Here is a 15,533-nt window from a genome sequence, read left to right as displayed (position 1 = left end):
TGCGTGCGCGAGGCACGCACGGCAGGGCGGCGGCGAGCTCGCGGCGGGGCTTCGGGGTGCGCGCGGGCGAGACAGAATGGCAAGCTCGGGCGAGGCGGACCGGGCCGTTTTTGGGTCCCAAAGGCCTTCTGCGTGTACGCCTGTCCTCTCCCCAGATGTCCGCCAAATCGCATCCCAAACGAACAAAAGCGGACGGTCGGATGGGGTCTAGCGTTGGAGTTGGCCTTAACCTTCAAATGTGATGCTACAAGATCAACAATTCCTCATGCTCAATGGTGAGCAGGCTTCTCTCCTGATGGTTACCCATCCTTTACCTGCGGAATCGTAACTCTTAATGGTAAGAGTGTTTTTACTTCATTAAAATTTCACTAATCTAGCCAATACCATATATTCCCTCCTTTCCGGTTTAAAGTGGCGTAGCCAACCCAAGACACCATGGTTCATTGATAGAAACATTTACATAAGCTTATTTAATTTTAAAGAAATACTTTTTTTACTGCACTATATACAATCTATGGAGAAATTTCAGGATGGTCCATGGACCACCCTGGCCACCCCCTAGCTACGCCACTGTCGGTTTATAGGGCTCAATTCAAAAGTCTCAATTCAAAAGTCTCACCAACCAAGGTAGATGATGAGTGGTGAAATACTTTTTGTAATTTGCAAAAGCACCCAATTAATGCTTTTGTTTTCCTCAAAAAATTATGTTTACCAATGTATTAATTGCAATGCATGCCTGCATAAAATACATGCATTGGTTAATTTTCTCTTAATACTTGCATGCAATGATTTAATGCACCTTGAAATCTGAACATGTGATGGGGAACAATCAAATTGAGCCTTATAAAATGGAAAAACTAAAATTTTAAGATAAGCCTATAAACCGAAAGGAGGAAGTATATAACTAAGTAAAAATAAATTTGCAAAAATTCAACCTAGTTTCAACATAGCTTCAACAGAAATTTGCATAAAGTTGAACATAAGTTCAACCTAGTTTCAACATGGCTTCAACCCAATCTTGGCAAGAAGTTTATACATAAATCTAAATTTAAACCTAAACTATAGTTGAATCTTGCCATGGTAGAGGTCGAGCAAATCTTGCCTCGACATGCCACCGCCCATCCGGGCAACATGCTGATGTTGCGTATTCGAGAGCTGCATCCTGTCTGTCTCCTGTTGCTTGCTGGACGGTGGCGCTCTAGCGCGGCCAACAACAAAAATGCGCGCTGCCACCAACAAAAAAACATTACCAGTCCACTTTTCTCAAGGAATTCCGCAACATCAGAATTCATCAGAAGCATGTTGACATCCATTGCTTTCCAAACGGCCATGAAGGACCGGGTCGAAATAAACCGCGACCACAAAAGCAGCATCCGGACCATTCTCTCAAGAGGGACACGGGGGACCCCTCGTCGCGCCGCCGCGCTCCCCCATCCCACCTCCCTCACGTCTCGCCGCCACTCGAGGGGGCGCCGGCGAAGGCCACACGCACTCCAGGGAAGGTGGCGGCGGGGCACTTCTGCTGCTCCTCGCAGCCGTCTCGTTGCCAGAGGAGAGCGACGGGCTGTGCGGGATCTCGCCGCTCGGAGGCAGGCGGGCGGCGGCGGCTTCCCCTCTGGCGCGGAGGTGACGGCTCGGGGCGTCGTCCGTGGCGCGTGGTGGTGCTGGCTGCGCCGTGGCCTGCATGTCATCGTGGTCTTCCCGTGGCGGGCGCTGGGGTCGGATCTGGGGCCTCCCCTGCTCAGATCCATGTGCCTCGCGCCCACGGATCCTCCTCGACCCCGTCCTCCTGTGCGACCAAAGCCGGGCGGCCGCAGATCCGGCACCGGCGTCCCCCCCCCCCTCTACATCGACATCCCGTCCTGCGCCTCCACCCCGCTCGCCCTCCCCGTCCCCGCCACTGCCAGTCCCTGCCGGAAAGAACATCCACGTGCCCTGGCCCTCTGTCCACCTCCGACGCCGCCCCACCTCGTCTCCACCCTCCTCACCGGCGGCCTGCTCCACTCGTCCTTCCTCGGTTCACCATCCGCCTCATATGTCGGTCTTGGTCCTGTCCTCTGTCGCCCTTCGACTCCACTTGGATGGCGGCCCACCATTGACGGATGTGCTACGGGAGAAATCCCCGCTAACCTTGTCAGCTGACCACGGCGGCGCTACTCCAGCGTCGCTTACCCCCTTGGGGGCGTGGCTCATGTGCCATTCCTGTCTCTCGGTCCGGATTCGCAGCTCTCGGCTCTGCCCTCGGGGAATTTAACCGGTTATGCTCCAGGCGAAAGCTCTGTGACGGTGTCATCCTCGGATGTCGTCCACCTTCTTGAAGGCGTCACTAGGGAGCTCCTTGCCGCCATTCATCCTCCTTTGCCCTTGGGGGTTGGTCATCCTCTGCTCTGCTAGCTCAAAACCCTCTCATGCCTGTCGTCCGTTTTGGTGAGCTTCGTGCTCTTCGTGCTACTCGGTTCATCTTTGCTCAACAACGACGCAACGATGCCTCCCCACCTTGCTAATCGTGTCGGCTTGCTGTGGCGGAGTTTCCAGTTAAGGTTCGTGATGGGTCACTCGTTGATTGGTTCTGCTCCTCTGTTGTGCCAAGGGATTGGTATGCACGCAGGTGTGGTGCGTTAGGATAGTTGTTTAGTGTTGGTATTGTGTTTCCTCGATGACACACCACTTCCACTCGACTTTTATGATGGTGGTCTCTTGGCTTGCTGGCTAGGTAGTGCCTTCTTCGGGGCGTCCATATGCTCACCCTATGTAATCTTTTCCCCCTGTGTGGTTTTTCGGCCCGGTTTCCCTTATAAACGGGGTCAACCTGTTAAGGTTTTCGATCCGGTTTTCCTTATAAACTGGATCAAACACTTGGCATTTTGGCCACTTTGAGCAATATATTCAGGTGGGGAATCTCTCCCCCCCGGTGACCGTTCAAAAAAAAAAGCAGCATCCAGAGGTGCAACAGCAAACTAAAAGGCAGCTAAAAACTACAGCCAGAGGAGTTCCAGGCCTGTGAAGATAACGAGCAAATTACAGAGGTAGATCGAGCACCACAACAGTTTCAAGTTTCTACCACTATATAATGTAACCGGGGCCTTACGATCGACAGGATCGCTCGTTTCCCCCACACCACGCCAGATTTTTCCTTGAGCGATCAGGCACCATCAAGGGCAACAACATCGTCCTCCATAGCTTCAGTTTTAGCGATGTGAAGCAACCTTGAGCCAGGATCACGCGCTGCATCAGCCTGATGAGCAAGAGCCCCTCTCCGGAACGCCGCTTCCCGTTCAGCATCATTCTGGAGACGTGCCCAGTAATTGACAAATTTCGCACGGATGATAAAGACCATCATGGTTCTCCTCTCATCGGTCAACAGTTTAAAGAGGCAAACATCACCCATCTTCAGCTAGTTGCCTTCTACAAACTGTTCCCATCCGATCCTGAGCTTATTACCGCCATTGTTTTCACCGAACGGCACCCCCCACTCCCTTTCCCGCCGCCGAAGACACATGCTTGGCTCCTCTCTGAGATATTTCTTAGCATAGTGTCTGGGAAAAGTCTGTTTACAGTCAACAAAGTTAGCAGATAATGGCAAGAAAACTCTGTAAAATAACATGTTAAATTGCGCTTCCTAAATTTGTACGATATTAGGAAGCAATCTTCAATCTGTATTTAAATTCAGAGATGACTGGTTATGAATTTGCATTATGAGATAGTGTTCTCATTAATATTCCATAAGAAGCACTTTATAGTTTACATAGACAGCTACATGATCGATGCAGGACACACATTAACAAAATGGAACTCACCAGATTGAATCTTGAATTAAGGTTAGACTTGCGCAGCAAAGATGGGGATCTCTGAGTCTATGGACTGGACCTTATGCTTCACAACTTTCTTCTGAGCTGGAGTTAGTTTGGTCTTGTTCACGGTAATGTAACCATCCTTCAACTGCTCCTTCTGAATTGAAGATAGCCTGACCTTCTTCTTCCTCACGGTGAAATTGGAACCGGGAACTTCACGTACTCCATATTCTTCTTCATCTTCACGTACTCCATATTCTTCTTCAGAGGAGAAACAATCTCCTGTGCCAAGAAATAGAGCTAAATATTAGCTATAAAAATATGAGAAACAATATCCTGTGCCAAGAAATAGAGCTAAATATTAGCTACAATAGTAAACTGGGACCTGATGACTCGCAGGAGGAAGTACTTATCACGGTGTTCTTGTCTTGACATGACTTGTCCGTTTCCATTTGGAGGTGTCGTGACTCCATTGGCATCTCTTTCCTTATGCTAAATGCCTGCGTTTGTATGGCCTGAGGACGAAAATGAGAACTTTTCACAGTATCAGTAGCACTTGTTCGCCTTTCTTGCACAGGAGGCGGAGAAGGATCCACAAAAACTGATGATACCTTCTCACAACCAAGTTCATCAAAGATTATGACATTAAACCGGGAGTTCCCAATGTATCTTAATATTATGGTGTCACCCATCTCTAGACCAAAGATCCCAACAAATTTCCCCCATCCCACTGTAAGGACAAGATTTCCATTGTTCTTCGCAACTCCAATTACGTAACTGTGGCAATTTTGTGTTTCAAGTATCATCTCTCTTGGGAATTCGCACTTGAAACGCTGAACAAATACTTCTAGGATGATCTGGAGAGAAACAAGCAATATTTTTGTTTGAAAAATGGACCGTAAACACAATGAAAAAGATACTCTCTATAATCAAAGCAAATCTATCTGTTCAATATATCTGACATACCAAGGGAAATGAATAAGACTAGTATCTTAGTAACAACGTGAATGCCTAAAGCATATCTTTACTTTAAATGATGAGGACACTTTTTGTGAACAAACATTACTAAACGTGCTACCATGCTGGATTCAATCCAGGCATCAAATTAACATGAGACATAACCAAAAGTTGCAAAGACTACATATAGTTGGTGTACTCCTCTAAAGCAATATATATCTCCATATTATTTAAATTAGAAAGTACAAAAATCATTGGCATACAGAAAAACAACAAAGTAACTGATAAAAGGGTGTTACTGCATTTGAATATGAATTTACCATCTCATGTTGAAAATCGCCCATCATATGCACCAAGAAATATTTCTTCTCATCATCCAAGTTTGCGTAGTGATATTCAGTCCGGCTCTTGCATCTTTCCCAAGGCACATCCATCTTTTGAGAAGACCTGCAGTACAAAATATATGTCAAGTGAAATTTGGTACCAGGAAACAAAGCAGTGAATAATGAAGTTCAATATTTAACCCGATTTCATGTGCCTCGTTGCGCCTGTCTTGGACCCGATGCAAAAAAGGATCCAGAACAACTGATAATGCTTTTTCACGACCAAGCTTATCAAAGATCATGACATTAAACTGGGAGTTCCCTTTGTATCTGAACATTAAGGAATCACCAATCTGTAGATCATAGTTTTCGATGAATTGCCGCCAACCCACTGTAAGGACAAGCTTTTCTTGGTTCTTGGCAACCACAATATAACTATTTCGGGTTTCTAGCTTGATCTCTCCTGGGATCTCACCTTTCAAACGCCGCACAACTTCTTGTGGGATTATCTGCAGAAAGAAAAATCTTGATATCAATATATTACCTTTATAAAAAAATCTGCAGAAAAATAGATTTTGTGGATGAAAAGTCTATGCGCAAGATCCAAATGACACTAGTTATAATCAAGGTATGTCCTCTTTGCCTTTCTCTTACCTGACCGGTATCTTAATCTTAGAAAAAACAAGGACAATGACTCTGGATCTTACTTGTAAAGTTGTAATTGCCCAAAAAAAACTATGTGGGAAATTGGTGTAAACTAACTTAATAGTCTGCCTGTCAAAGGAATTGAGTGCAACGCACAACCTAAAGTAGTAGATAGTAGAAACATCATGTAGGTAACAGGCTTACCATCGCATCTTGGAAATCACCCAACATAAGCACTAAGAAATACTTCCTTTCATCATCCAAATGCTTGTAGTATTGCTCATCCTGCAGCTTGGAGCTTCCAAAAGACGTGCCCATCCTTTTAGCAGCCCCTCTGCAGTGCAAAACTAATTTAGAGTGATAGCTGGTGGTAAGAGGACATTAAGTCATGGACAATAAGAAGACTTGCACTTGAACTGATTTCATGTACTCCTCAATGTACAAGCTATATACTAATCCTCCTTTTCGAAAAAAAAAATTACTCCTCAATGTGAATTTGAAACCTTGATTCTTTTTCATGTTTTGGAAGGGCACAAGCTATATATTAACCAAGTCCAAGCTTTACAAGAAGACTCCTTGAAGAAGACTAAGATTACAAACGGCCCAAGGGGAATTTCTCATCCTATCCCGACCTGCACATATTGATGGCTTGCCTTGAGCCTGGCTCGATACATCACCTGCTCCAAATCACCATAGCCATGGAGTCACTGTAACTGCAACCGGGAAGGAACCGGACATTGCCAGGGAACAAGAACGGCACGATATATCAATCTGGAGAAGAAGGCGAAGACAGGACGAGGAGACCCAATCCCACATAAACGCCGACACTAGAACCAGCGTCTGCCGCAACGTGGAACTGGCCACAGGGCCGAGGGAGACCGACTGAATCCGCCAGCGAGGAGGAGATCTGTGTGGTGGCTAGGGTTTGTTTAGGGAGAGGTTCATTCTTTCTTTCTTTTTTAGTTTGATTAGAAGAAAGGAACTTTGATTCAAGCCACAACTAATCGATGAGAAGAGGATTCGCCATGGATTGGACAAGAGATTTCTCCAGGAACCCGAGTTCTCTCATCCCAGCTCGCCAACCTCACGCCGCCTCCTATCCTTTTCCCCATGGCCCATGGAGCCTCCCCTCTGCCAACTGACGGCTCGACGTGCTGACCTGCAAGAAAGAAAAAGAAAAACCGATTCTCCGGCACAGACCACCTCGCCGGCGGCCGATTCTCCGGCGTGTTGGAGAGCTGCCTCGGCCCCATCGAGAGCACGTGCAGTGCAGACACGGCCGTCGCCCCGCGCTGGTCACCGGCATGTATGTTGCTAGTAAAATGAAATGCGATGTCGCATTCAGAATCACGCCAAGGCCAACTGGCCAAGGAAAGGACGGTCAAAATCATCCGAGTTACTGCTACTCCTATTTAGCACTAGCAGAGGAACAGAAGAAAGAGGATTTTCAGAAGGGCAGCGATCTGCGCCGGCGCACCGGCCCAACAGTTGGGCCGGTCGAGGCCCAGCCGTCCGATGCGGTTTGCATGGACCGTTAGATCTGCGCGCATACACAGACTGAAGCAACCGTTGCAGCAAAAAAGAACAGTTTTGTTGCGACCGTGTACGAACAGGCACAAGAAGAAAAACAGGGAGTTGGATCCCCCGCGACTGACCGTCCCCGATCCGCGGCGGCGGTGGCTAGATCCGCCTGTTATTCGTTCCCCGCGGCCGAATCACGTCGACGAGGAGCTCCCCCACCTATCAAGCCGCCTTGGGATTGCTTCAATCATGTCTTACATACGTCATGACCTCCTTGCCGCCATGGATTTGGGCTCGAGCTCCGTTACGGCCGGTCGAGGTTGCAGCTCGCCGCGAGCCCGTAGCAGCTCGCCGGCGACCGGTTGCAGCATGCACCCCTGCCCCCCGTGCTGGATCTCGCCGCCAGAATTCACGGAAACCCGTGCTGGGTCGCAGCTCAGCCATGATGGATGTAGCAAAACATTATGCCGGTTGTAGCAAAAAACGATGCTAGTTGTAGCAAAACCGCGACGCCGGCTGTGTGTTGTAGCAAAACGTGACGCTAGTTGTAGCAAAATGCTATGCCAGTTGTAGCAAAAATCTATGCCGGTTGAAGCATGTAGCAAAACTGCAGCATTTTATCATCTTCTTCCACCTTCAGCCGTCGCTGGTTGAAGCTTTCTTATTTTCATAGTGTCTAGTTGTAGCTTTCTCTCTCAATGGTGGGAGCTTTTTCCAACAACCGTTGAAGCTTTTTTACCAAAAGTTGTAGCTATTTTCTTTTTAGCAGCACTTGGTCAAGGTTTTTTGTGTCGTTTCGGTTGAAGCTTTTTTAATCGAAGGATGTAGCATTTCATGTCAACGGTTGTAGCTTTCCGGCGATGGCGCTGACCGCTTGTAGCTTTCTCTACATCCGGTTGAAGCTTTTCATCTAGGGGATGAAGCTTTTTTTTAAACGGTTGCAACATGAGGGGGTGCGACGATTCTGCAGAAGCCTCCGGTGTCGACCAAGAAGCACGAAACGTGTGGGAGTTGCAACCGCCGGGGATGGGGATTGGTCAACGGGCTGCATCCAATGGCGAAACGGGCTGTAAAGCATGGCGGGGTGAGATCGACATCCATGGACGCGCGGGGGATTCGACCTTCCATGGCCGACGGCGAGATGTGGGCGCCGGCGCTGCAGGAGATGAGGATGGGGACGAGATCCGCGGAGCTGCGAGACAGGAATGAGGCGAGATTCGCGAGATCCGCAGCGCCACGTGGTTGCTCGCGACTGGGTTGCGGCGTGCGCGCGTGGACTGGACCGGCCGAAGCTTCGGCCGGTGCCCCGGCCCCAAACGTTTTCCTTTTCAGAAAGAATGAGCCCCCACCCCCATCCCCATCGACAACTGAATCGAAAGAGGATTTTGTTCTCGCGATTCTTACCTTGCTTATCCTGTCTCCTTCCTTTCTTCTCCTTCTCGGTGCCTTCCGCTGGCCTGGTCTCTGCTAGTCTCTACTCCTAATGGACAAATTGGTTGAATAGTCCCCCCCACTTTCAACCGGTTTATTTTCAACCGGTTTATTTTCAACCGGTTTTTCTTCCTCCCACCTCCCACCAGCCCCTCCCACCGGTTTTTCTCTTTTCTCGTCTGACGGGCAATACCCAACGTATTTATGGTAATCAATCATAATTAATCCACGTATAGTAATAAATCAATCCAGGTATGGTAAGATCATAACTCAGGATATTTTGAATATGGTAATTATATGGTAATAAATTTAAATTACCCCAAAGGCTATCAATCCAGGTATGGTAAGGCCATAACTCGGGAAATATCAAATATGGTAATAAATTTAAATTACCACCAGGTATGGTAAGGCTATCCACGTATAGTAATAAAATCATATAGTAATAAATCATAATTAATCCACGTATAGTAATAAATCAATCCAGGTATGGTAAGGTCATAACTCAGGAAATTTTAAATATGGTAATTATATGGTAATAAATTTAAATTACCCCAAAGGCTATCAATCCAGGTATGGTAAGGCCATAACTCGGGAAATATCGAATATGGTAATAAATTTAAATTACCACCAGGTATGGTAAGGCTATCCACGTATAGTAATAAATCATATAGTAATAAATCATAACTAATCCACGTATAGTAATAAATCAATCCAGGTATGGTAAGGTCATAACTCAGGATATTTTGAATATGGTAATTATATGGTAATAAATTTAAATTACCCCAAAGGCTATAAATCCAAGTATGGTAAGGCCATAACTCAGGAAATATCGAATATGGTAATAAATTTAAATTACCACCAGGTATGGTAAGGCTATCGATCCAGGTATGGCACGCCCTCACCTGATCACCTATCACAATCTCCAGCCCCACGCACGCACCAAAGAACCCACCCGGCACCAAACGCAGCTCCTCTCGATCCCCTCGAGTAAACGTCGCCGCCGTCGTGCGATCTTCCTAACACAGACGCCGTCGCCGCCTCCTTCCCACCTACGGCGTCCCACGTCCATGGTGACGGCGCTCGCGTCCTACACTGACCCTCCGCCTCATATAGGTTGGTCGTTGATGGAGTGGGATGTGCCGCTGCGGTTTGGGGAGGCGAATCACGATCTGGTTGGGATCTCAATGTGGACTCGTTCTCTGCGATGAAGGATGGCGCTGCCTCTCTGGCAAATGGGATCGGAGGAAGGGGCTCTACGTCGTGAATGTCGGCGAGGCAGCGGCCGAAGGCGAGCCCGACGGTGAGCACGGGTGTTCGTCCCATGAAATAGGCGGCCACGGAGGGCGGATCTGAGGCCACCCCAATCGCCGGTGGCCCTTCCTCCCATCGCTCATCGCCTCCATTCTCTCTCTCCTCTAAATCTTTGTCGCCCCTGCCTGATTCTGGCCGACGCCATCCGGCTCTCGCATCGACCACCACCAGCACGGCTGCGGACGAGGCGCAACCGCAGACGCCGCCGCCGCCATCCTCATCCACCTCCTCCACCATCCTTCCCAGCTGTCGTCGGGGGCACCCGCCATCTGCGCTCTAGCCCACCCGCTCCCTCCTATCCCCTCCCCCTGCCTGCCAGCCCCATGATCCATCGCACAGATGGCAGGTACTACAGCGACCTCCTCCCCAGCGGATCCGGCCTCCTCCGATGGAGATCCATCCTGGGCACCACCTTATTCTCATGCGTGCACGTCTATATCAACGTCTCATTCCACCTCACCTGAGCCTTTACCTTCCCACCTCTGCTTCAGATCCACATCACTTTGCAAGGTGTGTGCTTGATTATTCCGAACTGGATCGATGGATTGTGCAAGGTACTTTGGGTGTTGTCATTGACGGCAATTGTCACGCCATGCTACCATCGGAGGGGTCCCTCATCGATGATTAGGGTCTTCCGAACTGCACGAGCTCCATTGAGAAGGATGTTTTTAATTCTGGTTTTGCCTACATGCTTTCTTTGCCTGTATCTACTTAGCTAATGTCTTCTTATAGATAGTAGCTGCTGAAGTGGTGATCAAAGTTGTTCACTATAAGGAAACAACCATGATAACAAAAGTGTATATTCCCTGACCTTTGACCTGAAGTACTTTTTCATTAGAAACTTGCAACAGCCATGCATTGAAATTAGCAACAGCTTCGTACGTACTGAACTAATTTGCAGCAACACGTACTGAACTAAGTTAGGTTATGCTCATCGTTCCAACATGCTTAGTGATAACCACCTAGCAAGCTAATCAAACATGAAAAAATTGAAGTGCTACTGCTAATCGTACTATTCTGAATGTGAAAATCTATTTAATTGGCTCTTCTCTAATTGTACACTTGCATAAATCTCAGATCTTGCAAATTACAGTATAACCATAAAAGTTATGCTTTGACTCCTATAGGGCCTTTTGCACTTTAATATGACTAATAATTTGCCTTAATATCACAGATTGAATTATTACCTTTCTAAGTGAATGACATTCAAGAAGGTCATTAAATAAAACCAAGAAATCCTTCTGGTATTGGAGTGTAGGAAAGCTGAGACTATAAAACCAAAAGGTTATATTTACGTTTATTAGAGAAGGTTATTTACTTTTTATAGGAAAATACAAAATGTTGCGATGTAGAGTCTAGGTGGTGGGCCTCCTTGATCCACTTGGTGGATGAGGGCGACTCCGGTCCTGGCACCCATAGTGCCAGTGATCCAAAAATCATAGGGCCTGGATATAGCTCTAGCAGACATATGCGGCTTGCGCATCGAGCTTGGTCGTCTCGAGCATGGAGATAGGCGAGTTGTAGACCAAGAGCTGGTACAGAGATAGGCGAGTTGTAGACAAGAGCTGGTGGGCAGCAAGAAACGCATGCACACCAAAGAACAAATCTGAGTCACATGCCTACTTCTATTGGTTTCTACAAAGAGCGGCTAGCTTAGATCTTAGACCAGTCGGTCACTGTCGAGGTCGCCAAGGTGATCTTACAGCACCGCCGTGGGGATTTCTCATGATTTTATGTAGGCAAGCCGCAAGCGGTGGTGGTGATTGGCTGGGTGGTGTCGCTGCCTTGGGAAGAGACGAAGTGATGGTAAAAGTAAGCAGGATCCGATGATTCTTCCGTGGGGATAGCCAAAGTCAAGATGTCGACTACAGACTCATCGCAGACTTGCAGTGAACCTGGATGCGGCGAGCCTGATTTGTGGATCGATGGCGGGTCTTGACTTTGTTAGGCTGGGATTGGATGGTTGCGGAGGGTGGTGTGCTTGGTTGGGTTCCCATGGAAGAATGTGGCCTCCTCGTGGATCTGGTCATGCCCATCCTAGAGAACATTGTGTCCCTAGCTCCCTCGAGGAGCAAGGACAGTGCAAGCGGCAGCAGGGGGTAGGGGTAGATGTGGGGAGGGATGTCGGCGGCTGCTCGAGGTCATCATGATGAAACCCTTGACGTCCCATCTTTATCAATGGAAGTGGAAGAGCACGAAGTCGAGACTGGATAGGAGTTTGAGTTCTTTTTGGCACCGATCGGTTCCCCACTTTAGAGATGTATTTTTTTGCGTGCGAGCAAACAGTGGGTTGATTCTAAAAGGGATAGGCACTTTTCAACAGAAATGCATGACGGACCAAAAATATGACCTCATTTTATTCGTTTGATAGATATCTTATTATTCGTTGTTGTTCGTTCGGTGAAATTTTCTAATATTTGATTGTTGTGTTTCTAATTAGAGCACCCCATAATCACCCAATATGAGGGGATGATAAATGAAAGATACTGATTATAAATTTTGAAGAGCCCGTAGCAACGCACGGGCGTTATACTAGTAGTAGTAGTAGCATGTGACAACGCTGAGCGAACGGAGCTCGTCCAGCTCCTGCACTGCTACTCCAGCTTCTGAAGACCGCAGCATTCATTCATGTAAAAGGAAAAAAGACCTCAGCGTTTGCTTTTTTTTCCTGTCTTCACGACAAGCGAGGCCCATTGTTCTGAAATAACTCACCCTCACATTTTAACTCAGTTTAGCCAGTACTACTCCTACGAGCGAAACCATGGTCTAGCGTGCTTGCCTACGAGCCTGCAGTACTGCTAGCTGGGTTCAGGCCTGTGGCATGGGCAGGCTAGCAGGGTAAAGCTGTGTTGTCAAATCGTGGCATGGCCTCTCTCTCTAGAAAAAGAAAATTTCAGGTATGGCATACGTGGTGGGAGTCTCCGCCCAACTTTTTCTGGAGGAAGCGGTCTTTGGATTTTGTTACCATGTTTTCCGATGTGCATCAACGGGCTTCCGGTCAGCCTTCTTCGTCCTTGGGTCAACTAGAAGAAGTCCATTTTAAAACCTAAACTTATAAAGATGGGACGAAATAATCTTAAAGTTAAAATCCCGGTCGATTGCACCCTGAACTATACAATCTCGGTCTAAATTGAACCCTGGCATTGTTTGAGGCATAAAAGCGCTGGCGTGGCAAATATCAACCGGGATTTGTCTGGCGGGCCGGCTCGCTTTAGATTTTTTTCATTCAAAAATAAAAATTCCGAAGGGCGCAGACCCTGGCAAATCCTATTTAGCGCCTGCAGCCAGGTTTACTGGGCTCGGCCCACTTGTGAATTTGTTTTTGTGTTCGGAGTCGTAAAAAATGCGCGGGCCGAGGGAATCGAACACGCGACGCCTTCGCGGCGAGGGTTACGCGCTAACCAACCGGCCACTGTCCCGCTAGTGTAAATCTGCTTCCATTCCTTCTTTTCTTTGCTCTTCAGTTTCTTGTTTGTTTTTCTTTAATGCGCGATTTTTTCACACATTTCGTGAACCTTTTTTTTAATTGATGAACTTTTTAAATTTGATTACTTTAATAAAAGTGATGAACTTTGTTTTACAAATTCGATGAATTCTGTTTCAAATTTGATGAACTTTTTTCAATTTTGATGAATTCTTTTTTAGTTTTGATGAACTTTTTCAAAATCGATGAACTTTTTTTCAAAATCGGTGAACTTCTTTTTCAGTTTTGATGAACTTTTTTTAGTTTTGATGAACTTTGTCCAAAATTGATGAATTTTTTTTTCAAAATCGGTGAACTTTTTCAGTTTTGATGAACTTTTTTAAATTTTGATGAACTTTTTTAGTTTTGATGAACTTTTTCAAAATTGATGAACTTTTTTTCAAAATCGGTGAACTTTTTTCAGTTTCGATGAACTTTTTTTAGCTTTGATGAACTTTTTCAAAATTGATGAACTTTTTTTCAAAATCGGTGAACTTTTTTTCAGTTTCAATGAACTCTTTTTCTAAATTCGATGAACTATTTCAGAAAATTGATAAAAAAAATTCAAAATCTATGAACATTTTTCAAAATTGATGAACTTTTTTTGAAACAAATGAACTACTTTCAAATTTCATGAACTTTTTTCAAAATTTATGAACTTTTTTCATTAAAACCCGACTTAAAAAACGAATAGTTCACAAATGCGTAATAACTAGCGCCGAACTTTATGGTACTTAAGGCATTCGCGTTTGCAATAAATCAGTAATCTTCCCGTTGTCCAGTGGTTAGCTGAGCAATCCTTCAATTTCGTGGCGCGGGTTCGAGTCGTGGTTCTCACGTGTTTTTGCGTTTTTTGTCGGCAGACGTTTCTCTTTCGTCGGCCCACTAATGTTGCGTGTAGGCGCCCGTTCGGTTCCACGGCGCCGAACGCGCCAAATAGGAGCTCCCGCAGATCCTTGCTCCCCGCTGGACCGTCCGGCTTTAGGCTTTTCTCGTTAAAAAAATAATAAAAAAATACGGCGCGAGGTTGGCTCGAACAGAAGGCCAATCGCTACTGATCGATGCAACTAACCAACAGGATACCAGCTACCACATGCGTTATGTTCACTTGCTCCCTTTTCTTTTCTTTCCTTCTTTCTATTCTTTCCTTTTTCTTTTTTTCCCTTTTTTCTTAAATTCGTGAACCTTTTTTTAAATCGCAGAACTTTTTCCAAATTTGCATATTGTTTTCAAATCCAGGAATGTTTTGAATGCTCAAATTATTTCAAAGTATGTAAAAACTGGTGGCCATCTTAGTAGGAAATAGCAAAAAAAAAAACCTTGTGAACCATATTTTCAAAAGAAAAAAAGTTCAATGTTCAAAAAAAAAGTTCATGAATTTGAAAAAAAAGGTTACAGATTAAAAAAAAAGGTCCACGGATTTGGAAAAAATTTCACGGGCCCATTTGGAGCTATTGAAGTTCAGGCGCGCAAAAAAAAAACAGAAAAGGTGCTGAGCGAGCGACTCAAACTCGCGACCACCTTCTTGTTAGAAGATGGAACTTGCAACCCAAACCAGTGAGTTCAACTGATGTATTCACAGCGTGAAGCTTTAAGTATCAAACTTCTTTTGAAAATTTCTGGATATTACGCAACGAAGATTTTGTATTACCCGTTGAAAATTTTCTTAATATACGCTGAACATTTTAAATTATACACAATGAACATTTTTAAATATATGATGAAAATTTTGGAAAAAAATTAAATAATGTGTTGAATTTTTTTGAATATGCATTGAACATTTGTAATATACGTTGAACAATTTTCTAATACACATTGAACATTTGTGTAACATATGAATGAACAAATTTAAAAAACATAGGGAGCATTTTATATTCATTGAACAATTTCTAATATACGATGAAAATTTTATGCATGATGAATTTTTTTGTAATATACCATGAACATTTCCTAAATATACAATGAACAATTTGGCAGCACGCAATGAACTTTGTATAATCTAGGGAAAATTAAACATTAAAATTTAAATCATAAATAGGAAAAAATAATATAAATATAAATTGAAACGAAAAAATGAAAAAAACAAAGCAG

At 45.5% G+C, this 15,533-nt stretch overlaps 1 protein-coding gene across 3 annotated transcripts; it reads right to left on the bottom strand.

Moving 5' to 3' along the window:
* Positions 1–2,769: 2,769 nt before the first annotated feature.
* Positions 2,770–12,687, bottom strand: LOC123113672 (putative B3 domain-containing protein Os08g0325100). Of its 3 annotated transcripts, none has more exons than XM_044534975.1 (8): positions 12,517–12,687; positions 8,642–8,709; positions 5,921–6,050; positions 5,273–5,580; positions 5,069–5,195; positions 4,177–4,648; positions 3,798–4,073; positions 2,770–3,547 (listed from the first exon to the last, which is right to left on the bottom strand). In XM_044534975.1, exons 3-7 carry the CDS (start codon positions 6,032–6,034, stop codon positions 3,820–3,822), a joined length of 1,275 nt encoding a protein of 424 aa, XP_044390910.1. In that variant the 5' UTR covers positions 6,035–6,050; positions 8,642–8,709; positions 12,517–12,687; the 3' UTR covers positions 2,770–3,547; positions 3,798–3,819. The 3 variants fall into 3 exon arrangements, with proteins under 3 accessions (XP_044390910.1, XP_044390908.1, XP_044390909.1); XM_044534973.1 differs by lacking the exon at positions 12,517–12,687 and adding an exon at positions 6,920–7,030 and having other exon boundaries at positions 8,642–8,680; XM_044534974.1 differs by lacking the exons at positions 8,642–8,709; positions 12,517–12,687 and adding an exon at positions 6,349–6,911.
* Between the last annotated feature and the right edge of the window lie 2,846 nt (positions 12,688–15,533).

The sequence above is a fragment of the Triticum aestivum genome, chromosome 5B, assembly GCF_018294505.1.
Source record: "Triticum aestivum cultivar Chinese Spring chromosome 5B, IWGSC CS RefSeq v2.1, whole genome shotgun sequence".
Classification (NCBI taxonomy): Eukaryota; Viridiplantae; Streptophyta; class Magnoliopsida; order Poales; family Poaceae; genus Triticum; species Triticum aestivum.
Note: the sequence above shows the minus strand (reverse complement) of the source record. Positions and strands in the feature narration are given on the sequence as shown.